The sequence below is a fragment of the Oncorhynchus nerka genome, linkage group LG14 (genome assembly GCF_034236695.1).
Source record: "Oncorhynchus nerka isolate Pitt River linkage group LG14, Oner_Uvic_2.0, whole genome shotgun sequence".
Classification (NCBI taxonomy): domain Eukaryota; kingdom Metazoa; phylum Chordata; class Actinopteri; order Salmoniformes; family Salmonidae; genus Oncorhynchus; species Oncorhynchus nerka.
The window spans coordinates 100,212,565-100,235,201 of record NC_088409.1 but is presented as its reverse complement, the minus strand read 5'-3'; the positions used below and the strand labels follow the sequence as shown (position 1 = coordinate 100,235,201).

The 22,637-nt window shown below is 45.9% G+C and overlaps 1 protein-coding gene across 1 annotated transcript in view; it reads right to left on the bottom strand.

Moving 5' to 3' along the window:
* ehd2b (EH-domain containing 2b) overlaps window positions 1–22,637 on the bottom strand; it is a 51,624-nt gene that overhangs the window by 20,804 nt on the left and 8,183 nt on the right. Inside the window, exon 2 of the mRNA XM_065000620.1 lies at window positions 358–919. Within this exon, the coding sequence (XP_064856692.1) occupies window positions 358–578 (221 nt within the window). The 5' untranslated portion in view covers window positions 579–919. The remainder of the gene's footprint in view (window positions 1–357; window positions 920–22,637) is intronic.

Here is a 22,637-nt window from a genome sequence, read left to right as displayed (position 1 = left end):
TCTGCTTTTCATTTTTTTAAATTATTAATAAACAAAACAATTCTACAAAACATCATTTCACTTCAACATTATAGGGTATTGTGTGTAGGCCCGTGCCAAAATAAATCTCAATGTAATCAGGCTGTAACACGACAAAGTGTGAATAAAGTCAATGGGTGTGAATACTCTCTGAAGGCACTGAATATAAACCTTACTGTATATAATATCTTACTGAATATAAACCTTACTGTATATAAACTGTATATAATATCTTACTGAATATAATATCTTACTGTATATAATATCTTACTGTGTATAATATCTTACTGTATATAATATCTTACTGTATATAATATCTTACTGTATATAATATCTTACTTGATGAACGTAGTCTTGCCAGTGGAGTACTGCCCCACCACCAGCACCATGGGTTTGTTGTCAAAGTCTGCGTCCTCCAGAGAGGGGGAGTGGAAGTCATGGAAACCGTAGTACTGCTCCAGGGGGAGGAGTTTCTGACGGTACAGAGACTTCAGCCCCTCTGTTACCGTCCTGATCACCTCAGGAGTCTTCTTCACATCCTTACGGCCCCAACGAGACATCCTGATTGGCTGACTGGCTGAATGATTGGCTGATTGGTTGATTGTTGTCCTTCAAGAGGAAATGATCTACCTTTGAGGAATGTGAGGGAGTTCTGTAAACTCCCTGTGAGTGTGTGTGAGAATGTGTGTCAGTGTTTCTTGAAGATGAACCTGGGAGCGTTTTCAGGTGTTTCCTGTGTTTTAATGTGAACTCTTCTCCTCTGAGACCTCTTCTTCTTCAGCCGGGCCTCTTCGAGGATGGTACTGGATGTTACTGTACGGCCTGGTTTATGTCGTTAAAGCTCTGGTCTGAGGTCTTCCCTCTCCTATGCAGTCACCACTCTGAGTCCTTCAAAAGACTTCTGTGGAAAAAAAAAAAGTAAACCAGCAATGAAACGTAAATTCTAAACATGTCTCTAGAAAGACACGAACACAATGCTGCAGAAGAAAACCGTCAATGAATTGTCAACATGTTCTAGGGTCATTTTGTAGTGACAGGAGACTCAGAACACACAGCTAGATGTACAGGGACCCAGCATAGAACAGCTGTGATACAGCTAGATGTACAGGGACCCAGCATAGAACAGCTGTGATACAGCTAGATGTACAGGGACCCAGCATAGAACAGCTGTGATACAGCTAGATGTACAGGGACCCAGCATAGAACAGCTGTGATACAGCTAGATGTACAGGGACCCAGCATAGAACAGCTGTGATACAGCTAGATGTACAGGGACCCAGCATAGAACAGCTGTGATACAGTTAGATGTACAGGGACCCAGCATAGAACAGCTGTGATACAGCTAGATGTACAGGGACCCAGCATAGAACAGCTGTGATACAGCTAGATGTACAGGGACCCAGCATAGAACAGCTGTGATACAGCTAGATGTACAGGGACCCAGCATAGAACAGCTGTGATACAGCTAGATGTACAGGGACCCAGCATAGAACAGCTGTGATACAGCTAGATGTACAGGGACCCAGCATAGAACAGCTGTGATACAGCTAGATGTACAGGGACCCAGCATAGAACAGCTGTGATACTCAACAATAGGTCAGTGGGATTTCAGGTCTATGCATACAATTCTGTCTGCAACATTATGCATATTACACCCAACTGAACACTGCCTGCCTGTCTGTCTGTCTGTCTGGTCTGTCTGTCTGTCTGTCTGTCTGTCTGTCTGTCTGTCTGTCTGTCTGTCTGTCTGTCTGTCTGTCTCTGTCTGCCTGCCTGTCTGCCGGCGTGCCTGTCTGCCTGCCTGCCTGCCTGTCTGCCGGCGTGCCTGTCTGTCTGCCTGTCTGTCTGTCTGCTGCTTTGACTTTTCTGACGGACGTGGAGTCAGATTTAGCCCACTACAGTATATTATCTAGAAACTACAGTATATTATCTAGAAACTACAGTATATTATCTAGAAACTACAGTATATTATCTAGAAACTACAGTATAGTATCTAGAAACTACAGTATATTATCTAGAAACTACAGTATAGTATCTAGAAACTACAGTATATTGTCTAGAAACTACAGTATAGTATCTAGAAACTACAGAATATTATCTAGAAACTACAGTATAGTATCTAGAAACTACAGTATATTATCTAGAAACTACAGTATATTATCTAGTGGGATATATTGTCTAGAAACTACAGTATATTGTCTAGAAATTACAGTATATTATCTAGAAACTACAGTAAGTATCTAGAAACTACTGTATATTATCTAGAAACTACAGTATAGTATCTAGAAACTACAGTATATTGTCTAGAAACTACAGTATAGTCTGAAACTACAGTATATTATCTAGAAACTCAGTATAGTATCTAGTACAGTATATTGTCTAGAAACTACAGTATAGTATCTAGTCTGCCTACAGTATAGTATCTAGAAACTACAGCCTGTATCTAGAAACTACAGTATTGTCTAGAAACTACAGTCTGTCTGAAACTACTGTCTGTATCTAGAAACTGCAGTTTGAGTTTCTGAAACGGACGGGAGTCAGATTGTCTAGAAACTACAGTATAGTATCTAGAAACTACAGTATAGTATCTAGAAACTACAGTATATTGTCTAGAAACTACAGTATATTGTCTGGAAACTACAGTATATTATCTAGAAACTACAGTATATTGTCTAGAAACTACAGTATATTATCTAGAAACTACAGTATATTATCTAGAAACTACAGTATATTGTCTGGAAACTATAGTATATTGTCTGGAAACTCCACCATCCAACCTGGAACTGAGACAGACCAGATACAACTTGAATTAGCCCTGAGGTGTGAAGTGAGAGGTGCCATAGCCTTTGAGCCCAACAAACGACGGGAGTCTGTTCAAAGACCATTCCATTTTCTACAAGAAATCTGACTCCAGAAATAACAGCTTCTCCCAAGTGGGTCCGACACCTACTCCCACTGCCTGGTACAGGTACCCCCACCACACTCCCCCTGTCTGGTACAGGTACCCCCACCATACTCCCCCTGTCTGGTACAGGTACCCCCACCACACTCCCCCTGTCTGGTACAGGTACCCCCACCACACTCCCCCTGTCTGGTACAGGTACCCCCACCATACTCCCACTGCCTGGTACAGGTACCCCCACCACACTCCCCTGTCTGGGTACAGGTACCCCCACCATACTCCCCCTGTCTGGTACAGGTACCCCCACCACACTCCCCTGTCTGGTACAGGTACCCCCACCACACTCCCCCTGTCTGGTACAGGTACCCCCACCACACTCCCCTGTCTGGTACAGGTACCCCCACCACACTCCCCCTGTCTGGTACAGGTACCCCCACCACACTCCCCTGTCTGGTACAGGTACCCCACCATACTCCCCTGTCTGGTACAGGTACCCCACCACACTCCCCCTGTCTGGTACAGGTACCCCCACCACACTCCCCCTGTCTGGTACAGGTACCCCCACCACCAGGTACCCCCACCACACTCCCCTGTCTGGTACAGGTACCCCCACCATACTCCCCTGTCTGGTACAGGTACCCCCACCACACTCCCCCTGTCTGGTACAGGTACCCCCACCACACTCCCCCTGTCTGGTACAGGTACCCCCACCACACTCCCCCTGTCTGGTACAGGTACCCCCCACCACACTCCCCCTGTCTGGTACAGGTACCCCCACCACACTCCCCTGTCTGGTACAGGTACCCCCACCACACTCCCCCTGTCTGGTACAGGTACCCCCACCACACTCCCCTGTCTGGTACAGGTACCCCCACCACACTCCCCCTGTCTGGTACAGGTACCCCACCACACTCCCCCTGTCTACAGGTACCCCCACCACACTCCCCCTGTCTGGTACAGGTACCCCCACCACACTCCCCTGTCTGGTACAGGTGCCCCCACCCACACTCCTCCTGTCTGGTACAGGTACCCCCACCACACTCCCCTGTCTGGTACAGGTACCCCCACCACACTCCCCCTGTCTGGTACAGGTACCCCCACCACACTCCCCTGTCACAGGTGCCCCCACCACACTCCCCTGTCTGGTACAGGTACCCCCACCACTCCCCTGTCTGGTACAGGTACCCCCACCATACTCCCCCTGTCTGGTACAGGTACCCCCACCATACTCCCCTGTCTGGTACAGGTACCCCACCACACTCCACCTCTCTGTTCATCATCTGCCCTGACCTGTCTCCCCCTGTCTGGTACAGGTACCCCCACCATACTCCCCCTGTCTGGTACAGGTACCCCCACCACACTCCCCCTGTCTGGTACAGGTACCCCCACCACACTCCACCTCCTGTTCATCATCTGCCCTGACCTGTCTCCCCCTGTCTGGTACAGGTACCCCCACCACACTCCCCTGTCTGGTACAGGTACCCCCCACCACACTCCCCCTGTCTGGTACAGGTACCCCCACCACACTCCCCTGTCTGGTACAGGTACCCCCACCACACTCCCCTGTCTGGTACAGGTACCCCCACCACACTCCCCTGTCTGGTACAGGTACCCCCACCACACTCCCCTGTCTGGTACAGGTACCCCCACCACACTCCCCCTGTCTGTACAGGTACCCCCACCACACTCCCCCTGTCTGGTACAGGTACCCCCACCACACTCCCCCTGTCTGGTACAGGTACCCCCACCACACTCCCCCTGTCTGGTACAGGTACCCCCACCACCTCCCCCTCTCTGTTCTCTGGCTGCTCTGGTCTGTCTCCCCTGTCTGGTACAGGTACCCCCACCACACTCCCCCTCTCTGTTCTCTGGCTGCTCTGGTCTGTCTCCCCTGTCTGGTACAGGTACCCCCACCATACTCTCCCCTCTCTCCCTGGCCTGTCTCCCCCTGTCTGGTACAGGTACCCCCACCATACTCTCCCCTCTCTCCCGAGCGTTCGCCTGCCTCCAGCACCCAGGCACTGTTGGGGCGAGTGAATCTGAACTTACAATGGCCCCAAGTCGTTATATATATATTTTTGTGCATTTTGCTAATTGCCTCATGACTCCTGCATGCTTTGTTGACTATGAACTTTCTTGTTTACCCAATCGTGGGATTAACTATGTTTGTTTCCACACTCGGGACCTTATTGGTTACACATACTCTTTGCCCTCCCATCCTGTTCTAACCACCTCTCGCCGGCTTTGTATTCATGTCACCTGATGAAATTGCTGTACAATATGATCTTGTTGCCGTCTGATACACATTCAGATGTCATAGATCAGCACTGCAGAGCTCTCCGTGTCCTCTGCCGTGCCCTGATTGTATTACTGCTGATGATATCTGGAAATGTGCATGTACACCCTGGCCCATCTACTGTTGCTAGCCCCAATTCTGACCTGTGCTCTGACATCTGCTTCACTGATTTCTGCTCTCGTAAAAGCCTGGGGTTTCTGCACGTTAACACTAGAAGCTTATTACCTAAAATGGATCAATTGAAAGTGTGGGTTCCCAGCTCCAATCCAGCGTGGTTCAGGAAGAGTGTTTTGAACACTGATGTTAACCTTTCTGGTTATAACCTTTTTTGGCAAGACAGATCTTCCAAAGGTGGTGGAGTGGCAATCTTTACCAAGGAACACCTTCAGTGCTCGGTTGTCTCCACCAAGTCTGTCCACAAACAATTTGTTTTGCTGGTTTTAAGTATTAAACTTTCAAATAGCTCTTTGTTGACTGTTGCTGGGTGACTGTTGCTGGGTGTTATCGTCCACCATCAGCACCGGCCTGTACCCTACCTGTCCTGAGCTCTCTCCTGGCCCCTTACACGAAGTCTGAATTTGTCTGGGTGTTATCGTCCTCCATCAGCACCGGCCTGTACCCTACCTGCCCTGAGCGCTCTCCTGGCCCCTTACACGAAGTCTGAATTTGTCTTGCCAGGTGACCTAAACTGGGACAGGCTTAAACCACCTGACCAAGTCCTAAAGCAATGAGACTCCCTAAATCTTTCTCAGATAATTACTAATCCCACAAGGTATGACTCCAAACACCCAAACATCCTCGATGTTATCCTCACAAATATCAGTCTGGCTTTTTCTGTAATGACCTTAGTGATCACAGTTTTACAGCTGTGTTTGTAATGGCTGCTCAGTGAAATGACCTGTCCTGATTTGTCATAGACACTTGCTAAAAGAAAATAAATTAGCATGACCTGGCTTCTGTAAATTGGTATAGAATCAGCGTGATCCCCTCCGTCGAAGACACTTGGACCTTATTTTTGTTATATTTTCAGTGGTTTTACTAACAAACATGCCCCCATAAAGAAAATGAGAATTAAAAACAGGTTCAGCCCCTGGTTCAACCGTGATCTTGCAGAGTTACTCCACCTAAAGAATTGCATTTGGCGAAAGGCTCTGCACAGGCATACTCAGGCTGACTGGCTCTCGTTCAGGCAAATGAGAAATAAGTGCACTCAGGCTATCCGGAAGGCCAAAGTTAGTTACTTTAAAGAGCAGTTCTCCCTCTTTGAGTCTAACCCAAAGAAGTTCTGGAAAACGGTTAAAGACCTGGAGAATAAACCCTCCTCCTCACAGCTGCCCATGTCCCTTAATGTTGATGATGTGGTTGTTACTGACAAGAAGCACCGAGGCTGAGTTCTTTAATCACCACTTCATTAAGTCAGGATTCCTATTTGACTCAGCCATACCTCATTGCCCGTCCAACATTTCCTCATCTCCCACCCCTTCTAATGTAACTATCCCCGATGCTCCTCCCTCTTTTTCTCCTGCCCTGCTACAAGGTTTCTCACTGCAGGCGGTCACTGAGTCCGAGGTGCTAAAGGAGCTCCTTATTAAACTTGACCCCCAAAAACACATCTGGGTCAGATGGTTTAGACCAGGGGTGTCAAAGTCAAATGGACGGAGGGCCAAATAAAAAAATCAGCTACAAGACGAGGGCCGGACTGTTCGAATGTTCATTGAAAATTTTTTAAATGACGCATATAGTCTAGTGAACCTAATTGAACCTACTGAAAACCTAACAAATATATTACAATATGATCAGATAAATAAAGCAATATTTTCTTATGGCTCTGTCAGTAATCTTTAATTTTCAACAGACACAAAAGACAAATTTCCTTTATATAAATATCCCCATAACATGAACATTAAATGAAAGAAACCGGTATTCAAGGCACCATCAGTAGACTATATTTTCTATTTTAGCAAAAGTGGGCTAAATTTACTTCAAAGAAAAAACAATAATAGCAATTTTCTATCATCCACTCAACTGAAATATTTTTAAAATATAATTGGATTGAAATACAAAAAAATAAAGTGCAAAAATCTATTAATCAAAAACAACACTTTGTTTAAGGAGAAGTAACATGCAGTGAAAACAAATATTAAATTTTAACTTTTAAACTTGAACTGAGTAAAAACTCTAAATATGTGATTGCACAGTAATGTTCACTTGTTTGAGGTTGAGGGTGATACTTGGTGGTGTCCCATCTTTTCCACAAGTTCATCAATGTTCGGGGTAAGGCTCTGAGCTGAAGAAATCCTCAGAATTGAGTGGAGGTGTTCAGCAGTAAGTCGACTTCTGTGTGATGTTTTGTTCAGGTTCATCAAAGAAAACAGTTGTTCACACAGGTATGTGCTGCCAAACATAGACAACGTTTGAGCAGCCTGGATGCGCAGCTGGGGCATTGTGCCGGGGAGAAACGGGCGAACTCCGCAGCACCCACTGCCGCATATTTTGCCCTCAGTGCATCATTGCATTGGAGGTCAATCAACTCCATTTGGAGGTTTGGTGGTGAGCTTTCCACGTCAACAGCAAATGGGTTACCGAGCAGTTCCAACCTGCTTTTTGTGCTTCAAAGTCAGCAAATCGGCGTCGAAAGTCAGCGGCAAGCATACCTATTTTATCAGCCAACTGTGTGCTCGGGAACGCACTGGTAGAGAGCTTCTCTTTCATGGTCTGCAGCTGGGAAAGTGGCTCAAATTTTCTTTCCGCATCTGCGTCTCCCACAGAGTCAGTTTGGTTTTAAATGCCTTCACTGTACTGTACATATCAGAGATGACACGATCCCGACCCTGCAGCTGCAAGTTTATTGCATTCAGATGACTCGTAATGTCACACAGAAAAGCCATTTCACACAGAAACATTTCGTCTCGGAGTTGTGTTGTGTCTTTCCCTTTGCTGTCCAAGAACAGACAAATCTCCTCACGAAGCTCGAAACATCTTTGAAGCACCTTTCCCTGGCTTAGCCATCGCACCTCTGTGTGATAAGGCAAATCACCATGCTCCGTTTCTAACTCCGTCAGAAATGCCTTGAACTGGCGGTGATTCAAACCTTTGGCTCTGATAAAGTTAACTGTGCGCGTGATGATGCTCATTACATGCTCCATTTTCAAGGCTTTACCGCACAACGCTTCCTGGTGTATGATACAATGATAAGCTGTCAGCTCACCTGTCGCGTTTTCCTCTTGCATCTTTTCCCGTATCTTCGCCACCAGTCCGCTCCTGTGTCCACACATCGCAGGTGCTCCGTCGGTTGTCAAACCCACGAGTTTTTCCCAAGGCAGCTCCATCTCATTTACACATCTTGACACCTCTTCATACAAATCATGCCCCGTAGTTGTGCCATGCATAGGACGTAAAGCCAAAAACTCCTCTGTCACGCTTAGGTTGGAGTCCACTCCAGCGGATGAAAATTGACAACTGGGCAATGTCAGAAATGTCGGTGCTCTCATCCACAGCCAAGGAATATGCAATAAAATCTTTTCCCTTTTTCACAAGCTGCTCTTTTAGATTGATGGACAACTGGTCTACTCTCTCGGCAATGGTGTTTCTGCTCAGACTCACATTTAAAAAGAGTTGCCTTTTTTCTGGGCAAACTTCGTCACAAACTTTAATCATGCAGTTTTTGATGAAATCCCCCTCCGTAAATGGCCGGGCTGATTTAGCGATCTCTTCTGCCAAAATAAAACTGGCCTTGACAGCAGCCTGGCCTTGTGATTTGGCTTTTTGAACAGAGCCTGTCGAGATTTGAGGCCTCGTTTTAATTCCTCTGCCTTTTGTAGCCTTTGTTCCATGTCCATATTCTTGTTTTTGTCCGCGTGTTTCGTTTCATAATGTCGTCTCAGATTATACTCTTTCAGTACCGCCACACTTTCTCCACACAGAAGACACACAGGTTTTCCAGCTACCTTCGTGAACATATACTCCGACTCCCACCTTGTTTGAAACCCCCGGTTCTCAGTATCCACCTTCCGTTTTGCCATTTTTGATGGGTATCTGAAAGTTAATTTTACTGTGATGCTGACGACTGCTGTGCCAATAAATATTGAAATGAAGCAGCCTACTGCTCGGTGCGTCACCTTTGCATTGTGGGAAATGTAGTATTGGTGCGTGTAAAAGATCTGCGGGCTGCCGGCTTGCTGCGGGCCGGTTCTAATAATAAATCAAGATCATCCCAGGGGCCGTAAAAAACCTTCTTGCGGGCCGGATGTGGCCCGCGGGCCTTGACTCTGACATATGTGGTTTAGACCCTTTCTTCTTTAAAGTTGCTGCTCCTGTCATCGCCAAGCCTCTCTCTGACCTTTTTATCCTGTCTCTCCTCTCCGGGGAGGTTCACATTGCTTGGAAGGCAGCCACGGTTTGTCCTTTATTTAAAGGGGAAGATCAAGCTGATCCTAACTGTTATAGGCCTATTTCTATTTTGCCCTGTTTATCAAAAGTTTTGAAAAACTTGTCAATAATCAACTGGCTGGTTTTCTTGATATCTATAGTATTCCACAATCATCTCCTTAGTTTTGTTGACGTTGAGTGTGAGGTTATTTTCCTGACACCACACTCCGAGGGCCCTCACCTCCTCCCTGTAGGCCGTCTCGTCGTTGTTGGTAATCAAGCCTACCACTGTTGTGTCGTCCGCAAACTTGATGATTGAGTTGGAGGCGTGCGTGGCCACGCAGTCGTGGGTGAACAGGGAGTACAGGAGAGGGCTCAGAACGCACCCTTGTGGGGCCCCCGTGTTGAGGATCAGCGGGGAGGAGATGTTGTTGCCTACCCTCACCACCTGGGGGCGGCCCGTCAGGAAGTCCAGTACCCAGTTGCACAGGGCGGGGTCGAGACCCAGGGTCTCGAGCTTGATGACGAGCTTGGAGGGTACTATGGTGTTGAATGCCGAGCTGTAGTCGATGAACAGCATTCTCACATAGGTATTCCTCTTGTCCAGGTGGGTTAGGGCAGTGTGCAGTGTGGTTGAGATTGCATCGTCTGTGGACCTATTTGGGCGGTAAGCAAATTGGAGTGGGTCTAGGGTGTCAGGTAGGGTGGAGGTGATATGGTCCTTGACTAGTCTCTCAAAGCACTTCATGATGACGGAAGTGAGTGCTACGGGCGGTAGTCGTTTAGCTCAGTTACCTTAGCTTTCTTGGGAACAGGAACAATGGTGGCCCTCTTGAAGCATGTGGGAACAGCAGACTGGTATAGGGATTGATTGAATATGTCCGTAAACACACCGGCCAGCTGGTCTGCGCATGCTCTGAGGCGCGGCTGGGGATGCCGTCTGGGCCTGCAGCCTTGCGAGGTTAACACGTTTAAATGTCTTACTCACCTCGGCTGCAGTGAAGGAGAGACCGCATGTTTTCGTTGCAGGCCGTGTCAGTGGCACTGTATTGTCCTCAAAGCGGGCAAAAAGTTATTTAGTCTGCCTGGGAGCAAGACATCCTGGTCCGTGACTGGGCTGGGTTTCTTCTTGTAGTCCGTGATTGACTGTAGACCCTGCCACATGCCTCTTGTGTCTGAGCCATTGAATTGAGATTCCACTTTGTCTCTGTACTGACGCTTAGCTTGTTTAATAGCCTTGCGGAGGGAATAGCTGCATTGTTTATATTCGGACATATTACCAGACACCTTGCCCTGATTAAAAGCAGTGGTTCGCGCTTTCAGTTTCACGCGAATGCTGCCATCAATCCACGGTTTCTGGTTTGGGAATGTTTTCATCGTTGCTATGGGAACGACATCTTCGACGCACGTTCTAATGAACTCGCACACCGAATCAGCGTATTCGTCAATATTTCCATCTGACCAATCGAAACATGTCCCAGTCCACGTGATGGAAGCAGTCTTGGAGTGTGGAGTCAGCTTGGTCTGACCAGCGTTGGACAGACCTCAGCGTGGGAGCCTCTTGTTTTAGTTTCTGCCTGTAGGCAGGGATCAGCAAAATGGAGTCGTGGTCAGCTTTTCCGAAAGGGGGCGGGGCAGGGCCTTATATGCGTCGCGGAAGTTAGAGTAACAATGATCCAAGGTTTTACCACCCCTGGTTGCGCAATCGATATGCTGGTAAAATTTAGGGAGTCTTGTTTTCAGATTAGCTTTGTTAAAATCCCCAGCTACAATGAATGCAGCCTCCGGATAAATGGTTTCCAGTTTGCAAAGAGTTAAATAAAGTTCGTTCAGAGCCATCGATGTGTCTGCTTGGGGGGGGATATAGTGATTATAATCGAGGAGAATTCTCTTGGAAGATAATGCGGTCTACATTTGATTGTGAGGAATTCTAAATCAGGTGAACAGAAGGATTTGAGTTCCTGTATGTTTCCTTCATCACACCATGTCTCGTTAGTCATGAGGCATACGCCCCCGCCACTCTTCTTACCAGAAAGATGTTTGTTTCTGTCGGCGCGATGCGTGGAGAAACCCGTTGGCTGCACCGCATCGGATAGCGTCTTCCCAGTAAGCCATGTTTCTGTGAAGCAGAGAACGTTGCAGTCTCTGATGTCCCTCTGGAATGCTACCCTTGCTCGTATTTCGTCAACCTTGTTGTCAAGAGACTGGACATTGGCAAGAAGAATGCTGGGGAGTGGTGCGCGATGTGCCCTTTTTCGGAGTCTGACCAGAACACCGACTCGCTTCCCTCTTTTCCGGAGTCGTTTCCTTGGGTCGCTGCATGCGATCCATTCCGTTGTCCTGTTTGTAAGGCAGAACACCGGATCCGCGTCGCGGAAAACATATTCTTGGTCGTACTGATGGTGAGTTGGCGCTGATCTTATATTCAGTAGTTCTTCTCGACTGTATGTAATGAAACCTAAGATGACCTGGGGTACTAATGTAAGAAATAACACGTAAAAAAAACAAAAAACTGCATAGTTTCCTAGGAACGCGAAGCGAGGCGGCCATCTCAGTCAGCGCCGGAAGTAGTAACAACAAAACTAAGGAGATGATTGTGGACTTCAGGAAACAGCAGAGGGAACACCCCCCTATCCACATCGATGGATCAGTAGTGGAGAGGGTAGCAAGTTTTAAGTTCCTCGGCATACACATCACAGACAAACTGAATTGGTCCACTCACACTGACAGCGTCGTGAAGAAGGCGCAGCAGCGCCTCTTCAACCTCAGGAGGCTGAAGAAATTCGGCTTGTCACCAAAAGCACTCACAAACTTCTACAGATGCACAATCGAGAGCATCCTGGCGGGCTGTATCACCGCCTGGTACGGCAACTGCTCCGCCCTCAACCGTAAGGCTCTCCAGAGGGTAGTGAGGTCTGCACAACGCATCACCGGGGGAAAACTACCTGCCCTCCAGGACACCTACACCACCCGATGTTACAGGAAGGCCATAAAGATCATCAAGGACATCAACCACCCGAACCACTGCCTGTTCACCCCGCTATCATCCAGAAGGCGAGGTCAGTACAGGTGCATCAAAGCTGGGACCGAGAGACTGAAAAACAGCTTCTATCTCAAGGCCATCAGACTGTTAAACAGCCACCACTAACACTGAGTGGCTGCTGCCAACACACTGTCATTGACACTGACCCAACTCCAGCCACTTTAATAATGGGAATTGATGGGAAATTATGTAAATATATCACTAGCCACTTTAAACAATGCTACCTTATATAATGTTACTTACCCTACATTATTCATCTCATATGCATATGTATATACTGTACTCTAGATCATCGACTGCATTCTTATGTCACTAGCCACTTTAACTATGCCACTTTGTTTACTTTGTCTACATACTCATCTCATATGTATATACTGTACTCGATACCATCTACTGTATGCTGCTCTGTACCATCACTCATTCATATATCCTTATGTACATATTCCTTATCCCCTTACACTGTGTATAAGACAGTAGTTTTGGAATTGTTAGTTAGATTACTTGTTGGTTATCACTGCATTGTCGGAACTAGAAGCACAAGCATTTCGCTACACTCGCATTAACATCTGCTAACCATGTGTATGTGACAAATAAAATTTGATTTGATTTGATTTATTCTCTCTGGTGTGCAATCTGGTTTCCGCTCAGGTTATGGATGTGTCACTGCAACCTTAAAGGTCCTCAATGATGTCACCATTACCCTTGATTCTAAGCAATGTTGTGCTTCTATTGTTATTGACTTGGCCAAAGCTTTTGATACGGTAGACCATTCCATTCTGGTGGGCCGGCTAAGGAGTATTGGTGTCTCTGAGGGGGCTTTGGGCTGGTTTGCTAACGACCTCTCTCAAAGAGTGCAGTGTATAAAGTCAGAACATCTGCTGTCTCAGCCACTGCCTGTCACCAAGGGAGTACCCTAAGGCTCGATCCTAGGCCCCACGCTCTTCTTAATTTCCATCCACAACATAGCTCAGGCAGTAGGAAGCTCTCTCATCCATTTATATGCAGTTGATACAGTCTTATACTCAGCTGGCCCCTCCCCGGATGTTGTGTTAAATGCTCTACAACAAAGCTTTCTTAGTGTCCAACAAGCTTTCTCTTCCCTTAACCTTGTTCTGAACACCTCCAAAACAAAGGTCATGTGGTTTGGTAAGAAGAATGCCCCTCTCCCCACCGGTGTGATTACCACCTCTGAGGGTTTAGAGCTTGAGGTAGTAGTCACCTCATACAAGTACTTGGGAGTATGGCTAGACAGTACACTGCCCTTCTCTCAGCACATATCAAAGCTGCAGGCTAAAGTTAATTCTAGACTTTGTTTCCTCTATCGTAATCACTCCTGTTTCACCCCAGCTGCCAAACTAACCCTGATTCAGATGACCATCCTACCCATGCTAGATTATAGAGAAAGCATTTATAGATTGGTAGGTAAGGGTGCTCTCTCGCGGCTAGATGTTCTTTACCATTCGGCCATCAGATTTGCCACCAATTCTCCTTATAGAACACATCACTGCACTCTGTACTCCTCTGTAATCTGGTCATCTCTGTATACCGGTCACAAAACCCACTGGTTGATGCTTATTTATAAAACCCTCTTAGGCCTCACTCCCCCCTATCTGAGATATCTACTGCAGTCCTCATCCTCCACATACAACACCTGTTCTGCCAGTCACATTCTGTTAAAGGTTCCCAAAGCACACACATCCCTGGGTCGCTCCTCTTTTCAGTTCACTGCAGCTAGCGACTGGAACGAGCTGCAACAAACACTCGAACTGGACAGTTTCATCTCCATCTCTCCATTCAAAGACTCAATCATGGAACCTCTTACTGACAGTTGTGGCTGCTTTGCGTGATGTATTGTTGTCTCTACCTTCTTGCCCTTTGTGCTGTTGTCTGTGACCAATAATGTTTGTACCATGTTGTGCTGTTTCCATGTTGTTGTCATGTTGTGTTGCTACCATGCTGTGTTGCTACCATGCTGTGTTGCTACCATGTTGTGCTGCTTCCATGTTGTTGTCATGTGTCGCTACCATGCTGTGTTGCTACCATGCTGTGTTGCTACCATGTTGTGTTGCGACCATGCTGTGTTGCGACCATGCTGTGTTGCTACCATGTTGTGTTGCTACCATGCTGTGTTGCTACCATGCTGTGTTGCTACCATGCTGTGTTGCTACCATGTTGTGTTGCTACCATGCTGTGTTGCTACCATGCTGTGTTGCTACCATGTTGTGTTTCTACCATGCTGTGTTGCTACCATGCTGTGTTGCTACCATGCTGTGTTGTCATGTGTTGCTACCATGCTGTGTTGTCATGTGTTGCTACCATGCTGTGTTGTCATGTTGTGTTGCTACCATGCTGTGTTGTCATGTTGTGTTGCTACCATGTTGTGTTGCTACCATGCTGTGTTGTCATGTTGTGTTGCTACCATGTTGTGTTGCTACCATGCTGTGTTGTCATGTTGTGTTGCTACCATGTTGTGTTGCTACCATGCTGTGTTGTCATGTTGTGTTGCTACCATGTTGTGTTGCTACCATGCTGTGTTGTCATGTTGTGTTGCTACCATGTTGTGTTGCTACCATGCTGTGTTGTCATGTTGTGTCATGTTGTGTTGCTACCATGTTGTGTTGCTACCATGCTGTGTTGTCATGTTGTGTTGCTACCATGTTGTGTTGCTACCATGCTGTGTTGTCATGTTGTGTTGCTACCATGTTGTGTTGCTACCATGCTGTGTTGTCATGTTGTGTTGCTACCATGTTGTGTTGCTACCATGCTGTGTTGCTACCATGCTGTGTTGCTACCATGCTGTGTTGCTACCATGTTGTGTTGCTACCATGTTGTGTTGCTACCATGCTGTGTTGCTACCATGTTGTGTTGCTACCATGCTGTGTTGTCTCTCTTGTTATGATGTGTGTTTTGTCCTACATTTAAAAAAACATTTAAAAAAAAATCCCAGCCACTGTAGGCCATCATGGTAAATAAGAATGTGTTCTTAACTGTTCTGCCTAGTTAAATAAAAGGTTAAATAAAAAAATTGAATTGTAAGAGCATGTCTGGAAAAACATGGTGTTCCCTTGCAGTGGAAACACTAACACACACAGACACAGACACACACACACACACACACACACACACAGCCGTGTGTCCCCTCACACCCAGCCCTACTACATTAGTAGCCTACCTCATTTCCTTACATTGAAATGAGTAACACATCAGGTTTTTCCGAGAGGATGTGTTTGTTCTCAAAGGAACGTTAAATGAGTGAATGATTATCAATTGTTCGCACAATGGAACGCTGTTGGAGAATGTTGGAGCGAACAACACACACACACACACACACACACACAGATCCTCTCTACATGCACAGACGCAGTCTGCCATTTCATCTGCGATTTGTTAATCACCAGTTTGCTCTGAGCAGGTTATTACAGGAGTCACCTACCAAATGGTGCTGTAGGCTCCTAGAGAAGCACTACGTCTGATAGGTATGAATGGTGTTGTCATGGCTGCTACCATGTTGGTTATTACAGGAGTCACCTACCAAATGGTGCTGTTGTAGGCTCCTGTTGCTACCATGCTGTGTTGCTACCATGTTGAGTCACCTACCAAATGGTGCATGTAGTTGCTACCATGCTGTGTTGAACCATGTTGTACAGGAGTCACCATGCAAAAACCATGCTGTAGGCTCCTGCTGTGTTGCTACCATGTTGAGTTGCTACCAAATGGTGCTGTATTGCTACCATGAGTTGTCATTTGTGAGTCACCTACCAAATGGTGCTGCTAGGCTGCTAGAGAAGTTGTTTGCTACCATGTTGAGTCACCTACCAAATGGTGCTGTTGGCTCTCTTGTCATGATGTGTGGTTATTACAGGAGTCATTTTACCAAATGGTGCTGTAGACTCCTAAATAAGAATGTGTTATTAACAGTTCTGAGTCACCTACCAAATGGTGCTGTAGGCTCCTAGAGAAGGTTATTACAGGAGTCACCTACCAAATGGTGCTGTAGGCTCCTAGAGAAGGTTATTACAGGAGTCACCTACCAAATGGTGCTGTAGGCTCCTAGAGAAGCACTACATCTGATTAGGTATGAATGGTGCTGTAGGCTCCTAGAGAAGCACTATGTCTGATTAGGTATGAATGGTGCTGTAGGCTCCTAGAGAAGCACTATGTCTGATTAGGTATGAATGGTGCTGTAGGCTCCTAGAGAAGCACTACATCTGATAGGTATGAATGGTGCTGTAGGCTCCTAGAGAAGCACTACATCTGATAGGTATGAATGGTGCTGTAATGTAACTGCATGTGGTCAGATCAGATATCACCTCCTGTCCATCTCTCTTCTTTCATTCTCTCCCCCTCTGCTGGTAAGAGCTACAGTGAGAGAATAAAGATCCGATCAGTCACACATCGATAGATGTGAACTCATCTGGAGAGAGAGAGAGACAGACAGAACTTCCTGGCCAAAATGTTTCCCTGCAATAGCGATGGTGTAAACTTAGCAGTAGAAAGCATGAAAAGTATTTTTAACATAGCACTTTTTAAATGTATTTTATTTTAAAATAAGAAAATTAGTAGCAATGAGAAATGGTTTGATGAAGAGCGATAAAACATAAGAAATACATTGAGAAATATATCCAACCAAAAACACGGACCCAGAAAACCAGAACGCAGGTCCATATACTATGGGGAATCAGTGCAGAAACACACTGCGACAAATGGAAAGAACAGCATGTCGGAAAACAGCTCAATAACCACGTTTCCATTCACAGAGTTTATGTGAGTAAAGTCATCCCCGTTAAAATAAATAAGTCACGACAGCTGTGATGGAGACCGGAAGTTTCGGGTACAATTTTATACATGCCTACAGATCATTTGTTCGTTCGACATGGTACGGATCTTTTTGAGTCTGTAAAATGAATAACGCACGAAATGGCTGTGGAAATACCTTTATGCACAGATGGCTTTTATATCAACATCATATTGAAGTAAACTTGAAATCACGCGATAATATGCTGTGTGGTCCTCCCACTACCACTCGGGAAACCAGGTAGTTTATTAGGCTTCAAATGATTTATAATATATCATGAACTTCACAGGGTGGTGAAAGGTGATGAGCTAGATGCTCCTTTTTATAAATATCTAGGGTCTTATTCTGGTGACACGATGATCGACGCTTGGCTGCTGTTTGACTAATATTCTCTCTTTGACCCATAATAATGTCATTATCATGTAGACTAAGACAACCTGCACTGTATCTGAGAGATGTTGGAAAGAGCGCACGGGCCAAGACCAGAGGAGGCACATTTCATATTTAGCGCAACAGTTTTCGTGTCTAAACTACCGGTAAGGTTGGAAACACGATGGAAACACATCGAATTTTCGATTTTTATTCGGTAAATGAAAACTTAAACGGAAAAGTTAATTTTGTGCACTTCTTCCATCACGCAACAAGTCCGTTTGGTGGGAACAGCAGGAAGCACCACAGGTGGGGAAATGCACATATTGTCTTTATCCAGATTTTAGAATATATGCATGGAAATCTGTTGCCGTGGAAACCTAGCTAGAGAGATGGAAGATTCCAGAGTATCAAGTCACTTCTGTGAAACACTGAATAAACAACACAAATAGTTATCTAATAGAAAATGGAGATATATGTATGGGATAAACCACTTCTCCAACCTTTTCGGCCCTATAACAAAGAACCTAGAGCTAAAATATATGAATCATGATCATTTACTAAACTTAGAATCAACTATTAAAGACTACCAGAACGCAATGGATTCTCCAATTCCATTGAATGAACTGTGGAGTCTGTGTCAACAACAACCTCAGGGATAGCCTCTGCAGTATCATCAACAGCAGACTCCAACATTTCTTCAGTGAAAACAAAATGACAAATTGGCCTCTTACCAGAATACCGTATCACAGACCATGTATTCACCTGGCAAACCTTAATTAAAAATAATTTTAAAAACAATCCTAAACAAGCCAAAGTATTCTCATGCTTTGTTGATTTAAAAAAAGCTATTGACTCAATTAGGCATGAGGGTCTGCTGTATAAACTGATGGAAAGCAGTGATGGAAAGCCCCACCCTCTTCAACATATATGTCAACTAATTGACGCGGGCACTAGAAAAGTCTGCAGCACCTGGCCTCACCCTACTAGAATCTGAATGAAGTCAAATGTCTACTGGTGATCTGGTGTTTCTGTCCCCAACTAAAGAGGGCCTACAGCAGCACCTAGATCTTCTGTATAGATTCCATCAGACCTGGGCCCTGACAGTAAGGTCCAGATACCAGGACCACTAACATAAATTCCGTCTAGACACTGTTGCCCTAGAGCAACACAAATAATTACACCTACCTCGGCCTAAACATCAACACCACAGGTAACTTCCACAAGGCTGTGAACAATCTGAGGGTCAAGAGGAGCCTTCTACGCCATCAAAAGGAACATCAAATTAGAAATCCCAGTTAGGATCTGGCTGATACACTATATATACAAAAGTATAAAGCCTTCCCAGCTTTCAAATGAGTGGATTCGGCTATTTCAGCCACACCCGTTGATAACAGGTGTATAAAATCAAGCACACAGCCATGCAATCTCCATAGACAAACATTGGCAGTAGAATGGCCTTGCTGAAGAGCTCAGTGACTTTCAACGTGGCACCGTCACAGGATGCCAACAAGTCAGTTCATCAAATTTTTGCCCTACTAGAGCTGCCCCGGTCAACTGTAAGTGCTGTTTGTGAAGTGGAAATGTTTAGGAGCAACAACGGCTCAGACACGAAGTGGTAGACCACACAAGCTCACAGAACGGGACCTCCGAAGTGCGTAAAAATGATCTGTCCTCGGTTGCAACACTCACTACCGAGTTCCAAACTGCCTCTGGAAGCAACGTCAACACAAGAACTGTTCGTCGGGAGCTTCATGAAATGGGTTTCCGTGGCCGAGCAGCCGCACACAAGCCTAAGATCACCAAGTATAATGCCAAGCGTTGGCTGGAGTGATGTAAAGCTCGCCGCCATTGGACTCTGAAGCAGTGGAAACACGTTCTCTGGAGTGATGGATCACGCTTCACCGTATGGCAGTCTGACGGAGGAATATGGGTTTGGTAGATGCCAGGAGAACTCTACCTGCCCCAATGCACAGTGCCCACTGTAAAGTTTGGTGGAGGAGGAATAATGTTCTGGGGCTGTTTTTCATGGTTCAGGCCCCTTAGTTCCGGTGAAGGGAAATCTTAATGCTACAGCATACAATGACATTCTAGACTATTCTGTGCTTCCAACTTTGTGGTAACAGTTTGGGAAAGGCCCTTTCCTGTTTCAGCATGACAATGCCCCACGTGCACAAAGCAAGGTCCATACAGACATGTTTTGTTGAGATCGTTGTGGAAGAACTTGACTGGCCTGTACAGAGCCCTGACCTCAACCCCATCGAACACCTTTGGGATGAATTGAAACATCTAGTGGAAAGCCTTCCCAGAAGAGTGGAGGCTGTTATAGCAGCAATGTTCCAACATCTAGTGGAAAGCCTTCCCAGAAGAGTGGAGGCTGTTATAGCAGCAATGTTCCAACATCTAGTGGAAAGCCTTCCCAGAAGAGTGGAGGCTGTTATAGCAGCAATGTTCCAACATCTAGTGGAAAGCCTTCCCAGAAGAGTGGAGGCTGTTATAGCAGCAATGTTCCAACATCTAGTGGAAAGCCTTCCCAGAAGAGTGGAGGCTGTTATAGCAGCAATGTTCCAACATCTAGTGGAAAGCCTTCCCAGAAGAGTGGAGGCTGTTATAGCAGCAATGTTCCCACATCTAGTGGAAAGCCTTCCCAGAAGAGTGGAGGCTATTATAGCAGCAATGTTCCAACATCTAGTGGAAAGCCTTCCCAGAAGAGTGGAGGCTGTTATAGCAGCAATGTTCCAACATCTAGTGGAAAGCCTTCCCAGAAGAGTGGAGGCTGTTATAGCAGCAATGTTCCCACATCTAGTGGAAAGCCTTCCCAGAAGAGTGGAGGCTGTTATAGCAGCAATGTTCCAACATCTAGTGGAAAGCCTTCCCAGAAGAGTGGAGGCTGTTAAAGCAGCAATGTTCCAACATCTAGTGGAAAGCCTTCCCAGAAGAGTGGAGGCTGTTATAGCAGCAATGTTCCAACATCTAGTGGAAAGCCTTCCCAGCAGAGTGGAGGCTGTTATAGCAGCAAAGTTCCAACATCTAGTGGAAAGCCTTCCCAGAAGAGTGGAGGCTGTTATAGCAGCAATGTTCCAACATCTAGTGGAAAGCCTTCCCAGAAGAGTGGAGGCTGTTATAGCAGCAATGTTCCAACATCTAGTGGAAAGCCTTCCCAGAAGAGTGGAGGCTATTATAGCAGCAATGTTCCAACATCTAGTGGAAAGCCTTCCCAGCAGAGTGGAGGCTGTTATAGCAGCAATGTTCCAACATCTAGTGGAAAGCCTTCCCAGAAGAGTGGAGGCTGTTATAGCAGCAATGTTCCAACATCTAATGGAAAGCCTTCCCAGAAGAGTGGAGGCTGTTATAACAGCAATGTTCCAACATCTAGTGGAAAGCCTTCCCAGAAGAGAGGAGGCTGTTATAGCAGCAATGTTCCAACATCTAGTGGAAAGCCTTCCCTGAAGAGTGGAGAATGTTATAGCAGCAAGGGGGGAACAACTCCATATTAATGGCCATGATTTTGGAATGAGATGAATGGGATGATTAACGAGCATGCGCGCTAAATAGAGGTTCAATCGGTGACGTCACTCGCTCTGAGACCTTGAAGTAGTGGTTCCCCTTGCTCTGCAAGGGCCACAGCTTTTGTGGAGCGATGGGTAACGATGCTTCGTGGGGTGACTGTTGTTGATGTGTGCAGAGGGTCCCTGGTTCGCGCCCGGGCGAGTGGAGCTCCACCCAAAGAAGGTATTCGATTCGTTTGACGTGTTGCGAGGCATCAATTTTACACCAGGTTTCCGACACATTTTTAAATGATTTCTGCCATGGAAGCCATGCCGCGACGAGGTTACATTGTGGCAGAATACCTGACGACTGTGACTAACCCAAAACTAAGAAAAGCCTCGACTGACAGACTCATCAAATCAAAGTTTATTTGTCACGTGCAGGTGTAGTAGACCTTACAGTGAAATGCTGAATACAACAGGTGTAGTAGACCTCACAGTGAAATGCTGAATACAACAGGTGTAGGTAGACCTCACAGTGAAATGCTGAATACAACAGGTGTAGTAGACCTCACAGTGAAATGCTGAATACAACAGGTGTAGTAGACCTTACAGTGAAATGCTGAATACAACAGGTGTAGTAGACCTTACAGTGAAATGCTGAATACAACAGGTGTAGTAGACCTTACAGTGAAATGCTGAATACAACAGGTGTAGACCTCACAGTGAAATGCTGAATACAACAGGTGTAGACCTCACAGTGAAATGCTGAATACAACAGGTGTAGTAGACCTCACAGTGAAATGCTGAATACAACAGGTGTAGTAGACCTTACAGTGAAATGCTGAATACAACAGGTGTTGTAGACCTCACAGTGAAATGCTGAATACAACAGGTGTAGTAGACCTCACAGTGAAATGCTGAATACAACAGGTGTAGTAGACCTTACAGTGAAATGCTGAATACAACAGGTGTAGTAGACCTTACAGTGAAATGCTGAATACAACAGGTGTAGGTAGACCTTACAGTGAAATGCTGAATACAACAGGTGTAGTAGACCTCACAGTGAAATGCTGAATACAACAGGTGTAGTAGACCTTACAGTGAAATGCTGAATACAACAGGTGTAGTAGACCTTACAGTGAAATGCTGAATACAACAGGTGTAGGTAGACCTTACAGTGAAATGCTGAATACAACAGGTGTAGTAGACCTCACAGTGAAATGATGAATACAACAGGTGTAGTAGACCTCACAGTGAAATGCTGAATACAACAGGTGTAGTAGACCTTACAGTGAAATGTTGAATACAACAGGTGTAGTAGACCTCACAGTGAAATGCTGAATACAACAGGTGTA